The sequence below is a fragment of the Equus quagga genome, chromosome 2 (assembly GCF_021613505.1).
Source record: "Equus quagga isolate Etosha38 chromosome 2, UCLA_HA_Equagga_1.0, whole genome shotgun sequence".
NCBI classification, from domain to species: Eukaryota; Metazoa; Chordata; class Mammalia; order Perissodactyla; family Equidae; genus Equus; species Equus quagga.
In genome coordinates, this window is record NC_060268.1 from 27,727,844 (window position 1) to 27,745,098 (window position 17,255).

The window sequence follows — 17,255 nt, forward strand, 5'->3', positions numbered from 1 at the left end:
GACTGAACAAATGTATGTATACTTGGCCCAGTTAAAGTAGAGCACGCAAGACTGGTGTTGGGGGGCATAAAAAGGACCAGGACTCTGTTACCTAAATTATATATATTGTTACTTATGCTGAATGCTTAAAAGTGGTGTCATACAAGGTGGATATATGGATCCAGTTAGCTATTCCTCATCTGGAACCCAGAATGTTATTTTCACCTTAGTGACCATGTGCCAGTGAAGAGGAGCTTCTTCAGATCCAGTCTAACTTGACCTAAGGGCAGTGATCCTTAAAGATTAGCCTCTTATTTTCTGTCTGTAGACTTAGGCCAAAACTCCAGAGTTTTACTGGAAAAAAATTACAATGAGGCTGACTTAAAAATGAATCCATACCCTATTTTTAACTCATGGGTATAGTGTCATCCATTCGCTTTTTGCCACAGCCACAGCTTTAGGCTTTATGGTCCCAAGCCCAAAGGAAATAACTAAAATTTCGTTACTTTCAGTGGTGGTGATCATCGTCTTTTATGTGTGTTGGATGCAATCCCTTTTGCTATATTTAAAAGCTGTGTCTGCTGTAGACTAAAAAGTGAAGATGCTTATGATTTTATAATGTCTCTTCTGAATGTTTCTGGTAGGAAATGTGCCAGTGCCTGTTTACTATCTCTGCAGTCTGAGGGAAGCCCTTGCTTTTGCTCAGGAACCTCCCCAATACCCCTCTGCAGCCCCACTCCCACACACCTTGACTGGAAGTTGAAAAAACATTACTTCAACAAAAGTACATTGAATGCCCCTTACTACCTGATAAGCAAAGGGAATATTGGAATGAACAAGTCATACACAGTCCCTGGCCTTGTGGAACTTGCATTCTAATGTGAGAGGAGTGGACATCAAACAATCATATAATCAGTTATTCAATCTCCACTACAAAAAAGAAGTTATGGATGTTACAAGAGAATTTTTTTTAACTTTTTATTAAGATTATGATAGTTTACAACCTTGTGAAATTTCAGTTGTACATGATTGTCAGTCATGTTGTAGGTGCACCACTTCACCCTTTGTTTCCAACCCCTACCTCCCCTTTCCCCTGCTAATCACCAATCAGATCTCTTTGTCTACATGTTTAACTCCCACCTATGAGTGGAGTCATACAGAGTTCATCTTTCTCTATCTGGCTTATTTCACTTAACAATACCCTCAAGGTCCATCCATGATGTTGTGAATGGGACAATTTTATCCTTTTTTATGGCTGAGTAGTATTACATTGTGTGTGTGTGTGTGTATATATGTCTCATATCTTCTTTATCCAATCATCAGTTGATGGTCATACAAGAGAATTTTTAATAGGGCATGTAACCTAGTTACATAGTACAGTGGGGTAGTTAAGAATGTGACTTCTGAAGCCACACTGCCAAAGTTTGAATCTCGCACCACTGTTCACGAGCTGTGGGATGTTGGGCAAATTACTTCTCTCTCTGTTCCTCAGTTTCCTCATCTATGAAATAAAGATAGTTATTTCAGGCTTAAGAAAATTCAGTATGTTAATACATTTTCATTGTTTAGAAGAATGCCTGGCATATAATGTACACTCAATGAATTTGCCTGTTTTTTGTCTTGAGGGGGTCAGGTAAAGCTTTTCTTTGAAATGATGATGTTGAAATGGGCTTTGAAGGATAGGTGAGAATTTAATAGGCGGATAGGAAAGGATCCAGTTAGATGGCAATTGCAATAGTCCAGGGAGGTGAGGTTGGTAAATTGATCCACACTGGAAATAGAGGCAAAAGTGGCTGGATTTGAGGGATACTTGGGAGGTAAAGGAAGGATTTAAAAATACTGGATATAGGGGCTGGCCCCGTGGCCGAGTGGTTAAGTTTGCGCGCTCCGCTGCAGGCGGCCCAGTGTTTCGTTGGTTCGAATCCTGGGCGCGGACATGACACTGCTCATCAAACCACGCTGAGGCAGCGTCCCACATGCCACAACTAGAAGGACCCACAACGAAGAGTATACAACTATGTACCAGGGGGCTTTGGGGAGAAAAAGGAAAAAATAAAATCTTTAAAAAAAAAAAAATACTGGATATAGGTGGTAAGGAAGAGAGTTTCTGGTCTCTGCAGTCATGACTGAATAGGAGATGCTGGAGGATGCTTACCCTTTGTCTGTGTATGTGTGGTGGTAGGGATGGAGGAGACTAGAAAAACTACCAAGAAATCAGTCTCCTTGAGGTCATAAGCCTCTTATTGGGAGAGTTGACAGGTGGATCAGCCAAGGAGGCTGGAGAGACTGCCAAGAGCTATTGAGTAAGCAAGTGGATATATATACAAGTCTGGAATTTGGAGTTGACATCTGACCCAGATATATAACTGAGAGACTTAAGCATATAGATAATTTGTTGAAGAAAATAATGAGTAATAATTGAGGCCATGTATATGAATTAGACATTCTTGAAAAGAAAGTATAGAATGAGAAGAAAAGAAGGCCTAGGACCAAAACTTGGTGAACTTTTAACAATTAAAGGCTGGTAGAGGAGAAGAGTAGCAATGGAGAAGTGGTCAGAGAGGTAGAAGGAAAACCAAAAACCTGTGATGTCCTGGAAGCCATGCGAAAAAAGTGTTTGAAGGTGGGAGTGGATTTTCTGAAAACTTTATAACCCTTCCTTGGATCCCGAAGAGTTTTAACTTAGGTCTCTCACCACTTAAAGTTGGATACTAGTGACTTAGAACATCTGTAGCAGATTTAGGCTGACTGAAGCCAGTTAGTTGAACATGATCTTCAGACTCTAGACTCTAAGGTGTAGTTATTCTTGTTTGCCTTAAATTAGATTTAATATAGAGGAAGAGACAGTTAGAGTGCAGGTTCAAGCTCATAGATATTAATTAACCTGCTGAAATTAATGAGTTATTTTGGAGGCCATTAATCTTGATAGTGATACCCTCTAAGGCTGGTTAGCATCTTCTAGGTAGGTAGAGACATGGGCAAAAACAAAATTTTTTCCCAACTATCTGTCCAGCAACATTTGAGTACCTCCTAGGACGTAGTGGTTATATGCCAAATATTGTGCTAGGTGTTTCATTAATCCTCATTATGGCTCTATAACTTGATCCCCCTTTGTACAGAGGAATGAACTAGACTCAGAAAGGTTAATTTACTTGGTGGGGTAGAAATTTGAACTCAGGTCCCTCTTACATCAAAGCTCATTATACCTCCATGTATAATTATAACTAAAATACAGAGTAGAAGATAATTATACTAAGAGAGTACTTAACAAAAATGCTATGATTACTTTTGGCTTGACAATGAAAAGTAAGGATCAAGAGGCATTCAATTATTAAACCCAATGGACATTTTAAAGTTCTTATATTATTAGGCATTTTTGCTTTGTTCAATAGAATTGATCACTCTTTCCCCCTGCAAAACTCTGCCCTCTTTGCTTCTGTGACACTGCACTCTTCCTTCTATAGCTTTTCCTCCTCTACCTGGTTAGTAGGTATGGCTTATTCTGATTCTTAAATCCTGATGTTTTCCTTGGTTTTTCCTTTTTGCACTCTCTACAACAAAAATTTCAACAATTGGGTTTCCAGCTAAGTGTTTTGTTTAGCCTGCATAGTGTTTTTAAATAATAAAACATTTTTTAAAAAATTAGTTATCTACATTTAAAACCTAGAAGATTTATGTAAAACTCTATATTTCTAGCTTTTGAAAAGTGTGAAGTTCTTTCTTAACCTTGGATGTGCAGAGTACCATATGGCAACACTTAACTAGAGCTGAATATCAACTACTCTCTTTGGAATGGCCATGGATTCTCCAGTTCTTATAGACCCCAACATCCTTTTTTTTTTTCCTTTTTTTTTCAGCAAAGCCCTCCAGTACCTAGTTGTATATTTTTTTAGTTGTGAGTCCTTCTAGTTGTGGCATGTGGGACACCGCCTCAGCATGGCCTGATGAGCGGTGCCATGTCCGTGCCCAGGATCTGAACCGGCAAAACCCTGGGCCGCTGAAGTAGAGCGAGCAAACTTAACCACTCGGCCACGGGGCAGGCCCCCTCCCAACATTCTTTCTTGTCTCCCCAACAGCATTGGTATAGTTTTTCGTATACTTGCTCTGCTTATCACACTCCCTGGATAATCTCCACTCTTAAAACTACTGGGGGCCAGCCTGGTGGTGCAGCGGTTAAGTGTGCACGTTCCGCTTCAGAGGGCTGGGATTTGTTGGTTTGGATCTGGGTGCGGACATGGCACCGCTTTGCACGCCATGCTGTGGTAGGTATCCCACATGTAAAGTGGAGGAAAACGGGCATGGATGTTAGCTCAGGGCCAGCTTTCCTCAGCAAAAAGAGGAGGATTGGCGGCAGTTAGCTCAGGGCTGATCTTCCTCTAACAAACAAACAAACAAACAAAAAACTACCATTTAGATACTAATAACTCTAAATCTATCACCAAGCCAACTTTTAGATTTATACATCCCAACCTCCTGTTGAATATCACTGCTTAATTGCTATAGGCAGCTTAAACTCAACATTGCTGAACTCATCTTTCCCTCTGAACTCCAGATTCTACTGACTTTTATCCCCTAAGTATTACTTGGCTCTCTCCCTTCCTTCTCATCATTACCTTTTGAACCACATTGGTATGATTCAGGCCCTAATCATCTTGTTAGGATTGTTGGTTGCAAACAACAGAAATCATCTTTTGGCTAACTAAAGCAGAAAGGAAATTTATTGAGAGGATACTGTATGGCTCACAAAATCAGTGGGAATGCTAGAGAATGTGGTTTAGAAAACAAAGGAAACCAAGGGAGGTTAGAGACTTGGAGAATATGTCTAAGAGAACATGGCCAAGGTCATGCCACTGAACAGTCTGTTTAGGATGCCACAGGAGAACGCTAGTGTCTGCCATTGCTGAATATTGTCTGACTGGTTGGTTACCTCTGCAAAGTCGAAGTTCTCCACAGGAGTGTCCACTTAAACTAGCCTAGGTCACGTGTGTACTTTGTCTGTGCTAGGAAGAGGAGGTGGAAGCCCACTCCAATCCCCACCTCTCCCCACCCCGGCTCTAAAGGGAGGTAAGATCCAGCCTCCCAAAGAAGACTCTTATTTTGAGCTATTCCCCCAATACAAGAAGGGGCCTTTTGGTTGCTGAGCAGAAAAAGAATTAGCCAATATCCACTATACAACTCTTTTCTGGACTACGACAGTAGCCTCCTAACTTGCTTCTGTGTCCTCTGCCTCCTCTTCCCCCAAGTCTATTCTCTATCCAACAGCCAGAGTTAGTTAACCAAAATACACTTCTGATTGTGTCATTCCATGTTTCAGTGGCTCCTCATCTCCCTATAAGAAAGTGCTTTAACGTGGCATTCAAGGCCCTCCTTGGAGGGTCTGGCCCCTACCTATCCCTTCAATCTCATCTCCCTCTAATTTTTTCTTTGTGACTTACACTTTGGCAAGGCTGAACTACAAAACCACTTGTTTCCTCTACACGTCTCATGCTCTTTCTCATTGCTCTGCTTTGTTTTGCCTTATCTCTTAACTGTCCCCGCTGCCTGAATACCCCTTTCTTGTAGCTCACCTTACCTTCCCTCGTTACTTCCTCCTCATCTGTTAAGAAACTCCTTCCTTGATAACTTTTCCTCCTAAGTCAAGTCCCTTTCATCTGTGTTCCTGTAATTGCCCCCTGCTTATTTCATTGCACATATCACCTTGTATTATAATTGATTACATATGTCACTATTGTTATAGTCCCTACTCTTCACCCTCTCCCCACATGTATACGCAAATATACTCCTACTTGTTGTCAGTTGTGATTTTTTGGTTTTTCTTTTAAATTTTTCCTTCTTCTCCTCAAAGCCCCCCCAGTACACAGTTGTATATTTTAGTTCTGGGTCCTTCTACTTGTGGCATGTGGGACGCTGCCTCAGCATGGCTTGATGAGTGGTGCTACGTCTGTGCCCAGGATCCAAACCAGTGAAACTGTGCGCCGCCGAAGCAGAGCGTGCGAACTTAACTGCTCAGCCACAGGGCCAGCCCCTGTTGTGAGTTCTTTGAGGATAGAGATTATGTCTTATTCATCTTTGGTTCTCTAATACTACCACATTACTTGGTATATCATATGCTCAATAAATATTCAGATTATGAAGAGGCATTTGATGTAGATCTTAGAGAATAAGTAAGATTTTGGTAAGGCAAAGAAATGAAATACATACGGTGTATAATTTGAAGGCAACAGCATTGGCTAGGCCAGATGAGAAAAAAATATATGATAATAGTAAGTTGTCTTTTTTTTGGCTAGCATATAAGTGTATATGTAGAAAAATAGTGGGAAATAAGAATGGAAAGGCAAAATGTGGTCTTAAGATTTTTATCTTAAGTAACGGGGAATCTTTGAAAGTTTTTACCTAGGAGGCTGATTTGACTAAACTGTGTTTTAGGAAATTAATCTGGTAGCGGAATGGATTTGTAAGGGGAAAGATCAGTTATGAGGCTTTCTTTTACATAAGCAACTGCATAAATAAAGAGATGGCAGCAGAAATAGAGGGGTCAGACATATGAATCCTAACTTTGCCTCTTAGTTTCATAGTTGAATCACTCAACTCTCTAAGCCTCAGTTTTCTCGTGTGTACAAGAGGGCTGACTTGATATGACTGCCTAAGTCTTGGCCAGCTCCAAAATCAAACTGTGATATATGGCAAGAGAGTCAGTGGGGCTTGGCAACTGATCGGATGGTGGATACAGGAGAAAGTTTCAGAGACACCTTTGAGGTTTTGAGCCTGAGTGAATGGGAAAACAGTATTGCTGTTTACAGGAGTGGCAATTGGATGTTCCTAGCAATAGTGGTAATGCTAGGATCTTTAAAAATAGATCTAAGGCCAAGTTGATCTTATTCCTCATTTGTGTCCTAGAGTACAGAAAACAGGATTTCAGTGTTGAGGATGGTTACATTTCAGGGGAAACTAGTGGTCAGGAGGTAAGAAGCTGTTTTTAATAACAGTTTACTTTGGAGGATTTAAGCTTGCATAACAATTCAGGGGTTGATTAGTCTCCTTGGGAATTAGGTGGTCTCAAGTGGCATTGCAAAGTGGGCACTGGCCAATATGTAAAATGGGCTGTTTCAAGAGAAGTCGAGAGGGGGCCCGAAGACCGAGGTTGGGGTTGAGGAGTGGGTGTGTGTTTTGGAGGGGAGGAAGTTGGGAATTGTTACACGGCCCCTGAGATTACTTTCTAGAAAGAGATACTGTTGCCCAGGGATTGGAGTGTCAGGAATGCAAACCAGCATTATGAGTTGTGGCAGAAAGAGTGCTTTATGTTTTAAGAGTAAAAGGCCCCATATTCCAGCAACTAGGCAGACTCAATCCCATGGTGGAGGGAGGGTTGTCCCCTTTTAGTGGGTAATGGGATAAGGTCTAGACACTGCAGCACAGGGGTTGACAGGGCTGCTAGAAGGCAGAGGATTGAGAGGGAGGTGGAGTTGGCCTAGTGTGGAACCTTCCCTCCTGAGTTTATGCTCTTTGGTGTGCAGAATACAGTGTAGGTGGTAGGGAATTTAATCCCCCTAGTAGTTTCCCCGCAGCAACAGACCGTTCCTCTGGCCAGGCCCCTTTTTTTCAAGCAAGCTGCAGGCTTCGCCTGGGCCCTAGAAACCGGATAGGCCTCTCCGTGCGCTCTCAACCTAACCCGTGGTGGCGGGGGGGAGGGGGAAGTTCTGTCTAGTCCCTCCCCTTGCGCTGTTTTGCGTCTTTGCGCTTCTGGTGAGTGGCAGTGGGGTTTAGCCAATGAGGACGTGGGGCGGGCAGGAGCATTATGTTAGGTTGCGCAGGAGGAGGGGGAACTGGTGCTGGAGAGACAGCGAGAGGGGCGAACCGGCCCCCCACGGCCGCTGCAGGTAAAGGCACCTCTCTTATCCAGCTGGGGTGAGGCACAGCTCCTTTTCTCCTTCAGGGCTTGTCGGGCCTTCCAGCCTGTAGCTTCCGCCCTAACATTGCTCCCACCCGGGCATCCACACCCCCCCTCCCCCCCGCATCTTCCCGTCTTGGCCATCCCCGCCCTGGAGGGCACCCCAGTAGCTCCCTCCCTCAAGTGCATGTACCTCATGTCCATTTTTGGGGCGCCAGTTGCCAGAAATACCTCGCCTTTGCTATATGGGCCTTACTGGCACCAACCCCGGCAGTATGAGCAGGTAATGTCCCCGGGTCCCGCCACCCCCACCCCCAGTCGCGTTTCCCTCTCCATCAACCCCTCACTTCCTTACCTTACCCCTTTCCTTCTCCTCTTTGAGTACCTAATTTCTGTTGTTTCTCCTTTGCCCCTGAACATACGTACATGCTTTTAGCTTTCATAGTTACCTATTTTGCTTTCCCTGTTTATTCAGAAGGGCTCAATTCACCAGCCATGTTTGCCCCTAAATGTCCATACCCCTGACTGAGGTGTGAGTGCTTTTTCCTTCAGTAATTGGGAAAACGGAAACAGAGTAGCCACACATTTGGCAATGAGAATGGTGAAGATAGGGAAAATGGCCTAGGATCTCAATCTTGGGAAATCTCTTGAGTGTCTCCAAGTTAATAGCTGTATTTCTTATGGTCTGTGTCTTTCCATCCTGATCCCTTGCTGACCCTAAATTGTGATTTCATTCACCTTGAATGTTTATTTCCCATTTCTTTATAAGATTAGAGACCCTTTGGGTCTCACAAATGTCTCCATGGTGCAGTTTTAAAATCCTTCTCTTTTAAAATTATGTTGATGATTTTCATTTTAGGCCTCTGATTATTTTATTTTCAAGGGATTTCTCATTTAAATTAAGCAGCTTCTACCCATCTTGTGTTTCTGTTACATGTGTTTATGTCTGTCTGCAGCTGATCTTCTTGAAAGGATACAGTTTCCAATAACAAGATTTATACTTTGAAGTAAAATAGTTTGTTCTTTTCTGAATCTTTGAGCAGTTGGAGGTTAAGAGGGCATGGGTAGTACTTTCTAAAAGTGCATATTACAAAGAAAATCCAGTATTTGTCAATATGACATTTGTTCATTATCTTCTAAGAGGATGGGCAGTACAGAGGAATCTGTAAATGGTGACTAGATGTCTATAGTGTGGTTTATATAATTTTATCTATTAGAAACTGGAATAATCTCTGTTTCAGTATTTCTCATCCGTCATAAACAATAAACTATGATAAACTCCCTTTTGAGAGACCATAAGAAATTTTATCCCACCAGAGATGTTGATAACCCTTCCAAACTAGAAATGCTTTTTCTGCCCCTCCAACCCCCTGTGTTGTCTTTTACAGATCTTTACTGGCCAAGAAGGTTTTGTCCAGTTTTATTGAATATAAATAACTTAAACAATGAGATATATTTTCCTTTTCCATTTGATAAATATAAAGTTATGGCATTGAATACACATTTTCAAACCTTACATACCTTCCATCCCCCACCCCAGTTGAGAATCACTGCTCTTTGAAAGGTATGGGGAGATTGAGATGGAAAAGTGTAGAGTAGAATAAAACAAAGTCCTTTATGATTAGACAAGTTGTTATTGAAATGGTCAAGAGTGAGAAGACATGTAAAATAAGAATGGAAGAGTTGAGACTCTAGATTCCAAAAAACCCAAGAAGAACTACATTAGAGGTAGTAAGGTTGCAGAACAAGATCCATTTATACTTACCCTGAGGCAAAGGAGTAGTTCCCCCTTTAAGAGGGAGGTGAGATGAAAGGCTATTATATGAAGTATTTAACTGGCTTGTTATTTGGAGATTTTAGATGGGTGGCCTTGGGTTTTAACCTTCACTTACTAGTTTGTTCCATTTCTCCCCAATTCCCACCCCTATATGGTTTCTGTCATTATTCTGGTCGTTGGTTTGAAATTATGGAAAATAATTAAGTGCAACCATAAAACTGTGTCTTTCCTTTTGAGCATAAATATGTGTTTCTCTTTTGGGCAATGGTAGGCCAAGACTGGCTTTCATTCTTAATATGATAAAAGTTTGGTATGATTTCTTTATCTAGGCAGTTGCTTTGCTTAGGGATATCTGAATTCTTCATATTTTTGAATGCTTAACATCTATATAGTTTTATGACCAGGATTTGAACCATAGAAAGAGAAGTTACGGGATAAATGAGTTTGGTAGAATAGGCCAGATGTAGATACAATCAAGATGACCTGCAAGTAGAAATAGAAGGTGGGGTGAAGAGAGTTGGAGGTATGTTGAGAGAAGGGTAAATCTTTTGAGAGTCAAGGACAACTTAAAGATGGAAACTAGAAAAGAAGCAGGAGACTAGGATTTAAAAAATAAGTACAAGATGAACTAGGTCAGTAGAGGTGAGTTGATGGGATGGGACTAAGAAATAGTGAAACTCAGTGGTATGGCATTAAGTTGATGGTGAGGTTTTTAAATTATTGGGCCCAGACTGAACTAGAAGAAGCAGAAATTTGGCCCAAACATTAGGAAGAGGGATAAATGATAAATGCATTGACCTTTAAAAACTTATACTTGAGTCATATACAGGTAAGGAAATATGAGAAACTGTTAGCCTTGTTTTTCCCATTAAAAAATGAGGTCTCTTTCTGTCTGAGATTGGGCTGCTGTGGCGGGAAGAAAGAGCATTTGGGTGAATAAATAGCAAGGAGTCATGGAAAGGACAAGATACTCCATGGAAGAAAAAGCAGGTTATAAACTATTATCAGCATAAATTTCTAGTTAGTAGAAACTTTCACTGTAGTTTTTATATGACACCTAACTGTTAGATAGATAGTGTAACTTGTCTGACAGTGAATAGGAGATGAAAGATAATCGATTGCAGTGTAGGGCATAACTAGAAAAAAGTTGATGGTGGTTTTGAGAAAATTTATAAAATTATTGAGTAGATTTTCATTAAATCAAGAAACATCCATAACTTTTCTGATTGCCATTTTGAATAACTTTGGGACAGGTATTAGATAGGATAGGCTGGAATGAGTTAGTAGAATAGTTTAGCCAGGAGTGGGAAGTGATATGGATCCTGGGTGAGATGTGAAAGGTGTACAATTACTGAAGCAAGGAAGATCTTGTTTAACATTGTTGGAGGTGCCATGTATACTTTGTAATTTTGACTGATATGCCAACTACTGATGAGTTTGTTCTTTTTATCTATGTCTGAGTTTCTGGGATATTTACCCACATTATTTTGTTTTATAAGGATAACTGGAATGGGTTAAGGAAGCAAAAAAGTACTTTGGGAGTTACGTGGTAAAGCCTTCTTCAGTCAAGTCTGTACTGTGTCACTGACAAATTTCTTCTCTAGTGTCTTCTAAAAGTTAGGAGAAATGGTCTTATCAAGCAGGGCTTCCCTGGATTGTCTAATTTTGACGTCATATACAAAGAACAGATACTACTTTTTCATATAGTGTAATTATATGATGAAGTACTTAGAATTGCTTGTCTTAGTTTTTCCTTTTTCTAGCATTTTCATGGATTTAAAGCCTCAGATGTGAATTTGGTTAACATACTTTCAGTTATTTGTAGGACAATTTTTCAAGATGGGAAGCTTTGTACTATCTCGTCTCAGAATCAGGGAATACCATTTAGTTTCTATGAGAGCTGAATGGTTCATTCCAGATACTGCAGGCAAGTATATTAAGTCATTAAGTATTTTTTTGAGCAGCTACTGTGGATGTGATATCCTCTTGGTTCTTTAGGAATCCACAGATAAATAAGATGTGGTCCCTACCATCCAGGAACTTTTTCTCTCTTGGGGAGAGGAGCTGGGCTACCGTGCAGGATCGTACAGGGTGTGCATTGCACATATTCATTATTATCATCAATAATATGTTTAGTATGACAATTTTCCAGCAGATGGCAGACAAGCATCTTGAGGAGCAGGCAGCTTTTTATAATTTGCACAAAGGAACCATTTAAGCCTTCAGATGATATGGACAAGAGACTTAACCATTTTAGTAAAATATTAAATATAAGTGCTTTCAAATAAGGTGCAAACAGTGCTGTGGTATTTAAAGGTTAAGGGACCAAGTCATCACAAATTGCTCTGTTGTTAAAGGGACCAGAGGTTCAGGGCTTGGTTTATGGAGTAGAAGACCTTTGAGGGTGGGAAAGATTTTAGCTGGGACAGACGTTTGGGAGTCAGGGTAGTCTGTTGCAGGTAGAAGCTACAGCATAATAGGCAAAGTCTTGCAGATAGTAATCACATTAAGGGAACTGTGTAGTCTAGTTAGACTAGAATGTAGGGTATATATAGGAAGTGATGAGAGGGAATGTTGGGAAGATAAACTTTCTTTGAATCTTTTTCAAAGGGAGTTTTTGATCTTAAATATGAGAGATGGGGAGGGGACTTCAGAATAGAAATACTATGTACAGATTAATTGAATAAAGGTTACTACAGATTAACAAGAATAAAGTTTGTGAAACTTTCTGGGTAAAATTATACTGTAAGCTTAGCAAGTTTGTACTATGAGCTTGGTTAAAGGTGGTTGTTTTTGCCAGTAGTAAGTAAAACTATCTAAAATACATCATATCCAAAAACCTTTATCTATATTCACTGAAATGCTGCTGGTATACGGTTAAGTTCTGGCAGCTTAAGAACCTGAGGTAGAAGATGAATGAATATTAAATTTCTAGATCTCTACCTAAGAATGATAATTGTAAAAAGAAATGGACAGAGACAGCTGAATGATCTTGACAGCCAGAAAGTTCAGAGTGTGTAGGAGTAAGAGGCCAAAAGTAGAGTTGGTTTACTTCTTTTTTTCTTTTTTAGTTTTAGTTTTGAAGCAGAAATGTGAGTGTTCTTTCTGCCGTGTCTCTGTCCTCAGATTACCTCATATTTCCCCTCTTCTCTCATTATTTTGATGCTATTTGATATTAAGAGTAGTACCTAAGAAGGAGAAATTTTCCTTGTGGTCACCTACTTTGCTTATTTTTCATTTGTCTTTCCACAACAGGAGTTCCACCATCTTCCTCTGAAGACCTAGGCATCTTGCTCCATGAAGGTCAGGACAATCTGACATGCACTTGTTTCTTGCCTCTTTACCTGAAGAATAGTCTTCTTCCATTGTGTACATTTTTTTCTTAATAGGGGAGGGGAGGGGAGAGCCAGTACCCCCCCTCCCCTTCCCTCCCTAGACATTGGGGAAGTACCCTGCATTGCTTTCCCAAGATGGCAGACCCCATCATGGATCTGTTCGATGACCCAAATTTGTTTGGCCTGGACTCTCTGACTGATGACAGTTTCAACCAGGTCACACAAGACCCCATTGAGGAAGCCCTTGGACTGCCAAGCTCTCTGGATTCCTTGGATCAGATGAACCAGGATGGTGGAGGTGGTGATGTGGGGAATACATCAGCAAGTGACCTGGTCCCCCCACCAGAGGAAACAGCCCCCACAGAACTTCCCAAAGAATCAACAGCTCCAGCTCCAGAATCTTTAACCTTGCATGATTATACCACTCAGCCTGTCAGCCAGGAGCAGCCAGCCCAACCTGTCTTACAGACATCGACGTCAACATCAGGACTTTTGCAGGTCTCCAAGAACCAGGAGATCCTGAGCCAAGGGAATCCTTTCATGGGTGTCTCTGCCACAGCTGTCTCCTCCAGTAGTGCTGCAGGGCAACCACCTCAGTCAGCCCCTAAGATTGTTATCCTTAAGGCCCCACCAAGCTCCTCAGTCACTGGTGCCCATGTGGCACAAATTCAGGCCCAAGGTATCACCAGCACAGCTCAGCCCCTGGTGGCTGGCACAGCCAATGGTGGAAAAGTCACTTTTACCAAAGTGCTAACCGGCACTCCCCTTCGACCGGGTGTTTCCATTGTCTCTGGTAATACAGTGTTGGCCGCCAAGGTCCCTGGGAACCAGGCTACTGTTCAGCGCATTGTCCAGCCCAGCCGACCAGTAAAGCAGCTGGTCCTACAGCCAGTTAAGGGTTCAGCTCCTGCTGGAAACCCTGGGGCCACAGGGCCCCCACTGAAGCCTGCAGTTACTCTGACCTCTACACCTACCCAGGTGACTTGAGTGAAAGGGGGAGGTGAATTGTGGTTTAGTAGAGGGCCCAGCAACTGTGTGTGAGAGAGCCCATGAGAGCTATCTCTAGGAAATCCTGTTAAAATTCCATCTTTGCTTTTTATCAGTTAGTGTTGACAGCCACATACTTATCACTTACCAGGTGGAGACAGTTAGCATTAACATATTTTTTGAGCTCTTACTACATGTTTATACTGTGCCAAACAAGACAGCACAGTCCCTGTCCTTGCAGAGCTCACAGTCTGCCAGGAAAGACAGACATTAAACAAGAATTCACAATGATGTATGATATAAGGTTTTATGAGAAATATAGGATGCTATGGGAACGAAGAATCATTTTTGAAAAAATATATTTGTTTATATTTCCAAGACTTATAGAAGCTATGTGTATCTTTCCTCTGTTCTTATTACCAAGATTGTCCTCCTCTGACTCTGCCCAGTGAAAAAACTAGTTTCTTTCTTGAGAGTAGAGGCTGTAGCCTCTGAATAAAGGGCCAAAAGAGTCTGGGGGCAGGGGGGCAGTATTAAGATCAGTAGGACCAGTGGAAAGAAGCTGTAAGGAGGCAGATTTCAGTTCAGTATAAAGACTTTTGTTCTAATAGATTTCCAAAAAATGGAATGACTGCCTTAGAAGATAGCGAATCTCCCATCAGGCGTTTTCCAAAAGTAGGCTTGATACCCACTGGCCAGAGGTGTTATAGAAAAGATTCTACTAGGACAGATAGGAGGATGAACAAAATGAATTGTATTTTGTCTTCTGACCCTCAGTTTTTATGACTCTAGGAGGAGGAAGACTATTAGATATTTAAGGATATACCATTCTTTAATGTTGTACCCCTCTTGCAATTTCCTTTCTTCATTCTAGGGTGAATCGAAACGCATCACCCTGGTCCTCCAGCAGCCACAGTCTGGAGGTCCCCAAGGACACCGGCATGTCGTGCTAGGGAGTCTACCAGGCAAGATAGTGTTACAGGGTAACCAGCTGGCAGCCCTCACTCAAGCCAAGAATGCCCAGGGGCAGCCTGCCAAAGTAGTAACTATCCAGCTGCAGGTGCAGCAGCCACAGCAGAAAATCCAGATTGTACCACAGCCTCCGTCATCACAGCCGCAGCCCCAGCAACCACCCTCAGCCCAGCCAGTGACTCTTTCCTCTGTGCAGCAGGCTCAGATAATGGGACCAGGACAGAGCCCAGGACAAAGACTTTCGGTACCACTCAAGGTGGTGCTGCAGCCACAGGTGAGATTTACACAGTTAGGAACAAAAACAGACCTCTTAGTCCTTTGCTCTTACCCTCAGCAACCACTCACTGATGAATCTGGGGCTGCTCTAGATTCATAACTCTGAGCTGAGATGCAGACTTCTATTTCTTTCACCCATGGAAACCTGGTTTTAATTATATCATGAAAAGATTTGAGGGTTATTGTTGGGCTTGGGATAAGAGATGGTTTATCTGGTACTTATCTTTGGACTGTTTCATTTCCAATCTTTTCCTAATATTCTTGTGAGATAAAAATGATTCGAAATAGCCTCTCATTTGAAAGATTAAGAAATAGTCTTAAGAATAGACTTAAAGAAGTCAAGTGATTATCATTCCTCCTATGCCCCCAGGGAGATAAAGGTAGGCCAAGAGTCGAATTTGAATTTTTTTACTTTTAGCCAGGAGACCAGTATTCGCTCTGTTGTTTGAAATTTTTCTAGAATATTGGAGATGGGTATTCACATTAGGAGCATGGCTAAGGGATATTGAAGTTTAATTTGGCACAATTCTTGCGTTTTCTCACCTCCTTCCCACCAAAAAACACTTTTTTTTAAATGTGTCTAGGTTCGCTAAGACTTGCTCTGAGTCTGGTTCATGAGGAATTAGATGACTAAAGTTTCTAGCCTACCTGCTTCAGAGCTGGGTTTTATTAGGCCATTTAGTTATAAGCATGTTGAAATTTTAGTGTCTTTATTTCTATAGGCTGGCTCTTCTCAAGGGGCCTCTTCTGGGCTCTCAGTAGTTAAAGTTCTAAGTGCCAGTGAAGTGGCAGCTCTGTCCTCACCAGCAAGCTCTGCTCCCCATAGTGGGGGCAAGACGGGAATGGAGGAAAACCGCAGGCTGGAGCACCAGAAGAAGCAAGAGAAAGCAAATCGGATTGTAGCAGAGGCCATTGCTAGGGCCCGTGCCCGGGGTGAGCAGAACATACCTCGAGTCCTGAATGAGGATGAGCTGCCCAGCGTTCGGCCAGAGGAAGAAGGTGAAAAGAAACGCAGGAAGAAGAGCAGTGGGGAGAGGCTCAAGGAAGAAAAGCCAAAGAAGAGCAAAACGTCTGGTACCTCCAAAACCAAGGGCAAGAGTAAACTAAAGTGAGTACCACCTGTTGTTATTTTGATGGCACATTTGAGGGCAGTGCACTCAGTTTAAACTAGTTTTGAGAGGAACTACTTGTATTTAGCAGCAACATAGTTCAAGGTGGTCTATTTGTCATAGAAGATAAGGCCTTTCTTTTCTCTGTCCAAATGCTTGTATGATTTGTTAAACAGAAATTTGCAAACTTTCATAGTTTGAAAGAGAAACATTAAGGCGTAGGAAAGATAGCCAATCATTGTGTTGGAGGTTACATTTAAAAGCTATGACTATGTTTTTATATATTCTTCCTGATTTTGTATCACTGTAGTCTGAAAGATTTTTCACTACCCTCCTTCCACCCATACCTGTAAAGGAGAGCTGCTGGAGACACAGCTGCCTTGTTCTTGCATCTCATCTGTGAACTGAAGAAGATTTCATCCATCACTGTCAGCCTTAAGCAGTGTTGACAGAACTGAGGCTTGCCACATAATTCTTGTCACAACTGAGTGTCCTCTCTTTCCCTTCCACGTCTTGTAGCTTCACTCCTTTCTCCGTAGCTTCTACTCCCTGGGATTCTTTAGGCTTTTTGGTGTAATTATACCAATTCTTTATATTTGTACAGGATTTTTCAGGTTTTAAAAAACAAGTTTCATATCTATTATTTTATTTGATCCTCAACAACTGTCAAGCCAGGTATTACAAATACCATCACCATTTACAAATAAGGAAGCTAATACCCAGCTAATGACAACTGGGACTAAAATGAGGCCTTGTAATTCTTAGTCCAGTATTCATTCTGCTATCACATGCTATCTTCCTTCAAGTATTTGTGAATACAGTGGTAGCAAGGATTTGTGAAATGTGGTGTAAAGGTCAGCCTGTGGTTTAGAAACCCCAATATCTTTTTTTTTCAAATACCCTACTCAATAGCTATGTGTCCCACAGACTGA

General features: G+C 41.6%; 1 protein-coding gene across 7 annotated transcripts in view; it reads left to right on the forward strand.

The window, feature by feature from the left end:
• Window positions 1-17,255, forward strand: part of CHD8 (chromodomain helicase DNA binding protein 8) — a 57,894-nt gene that overhangs the window by 5,724 nt on the left and 34,915 nt on the right. For 2 of the 7 annotated variants that reach the window (XM_046653937.1, XM_046653941.1), the window contains exons 1-4: window positions 7,799-7,856; window positions 12,900-13,957; window positions 14,841-15,212; window positions 15,937-16,322. In XM_046653937.1, coding sequence (XP_046509893.1) covers window positions 13,115-13,957; window positions 14,841-15,212; window positions 15,937-16,322 — 1,601 coding nt within the window. In that variant the 5' untranslated portion in view covers window positions 7,799-7,856; window positions 12,900-13,114. Of the gene's footprint in view, window positions 1-7,798; window positions 7,857-12,899; window positions 13,958-14,840; window positions 15,213-15,936; window positions 16,323-17,255 lie in introns of those variants that run through there. The other 5 variants (XM_046653938.1, XM_046653939.1, XM_046653942.1 and 2 more) reach the window with 3 other exon arrangements.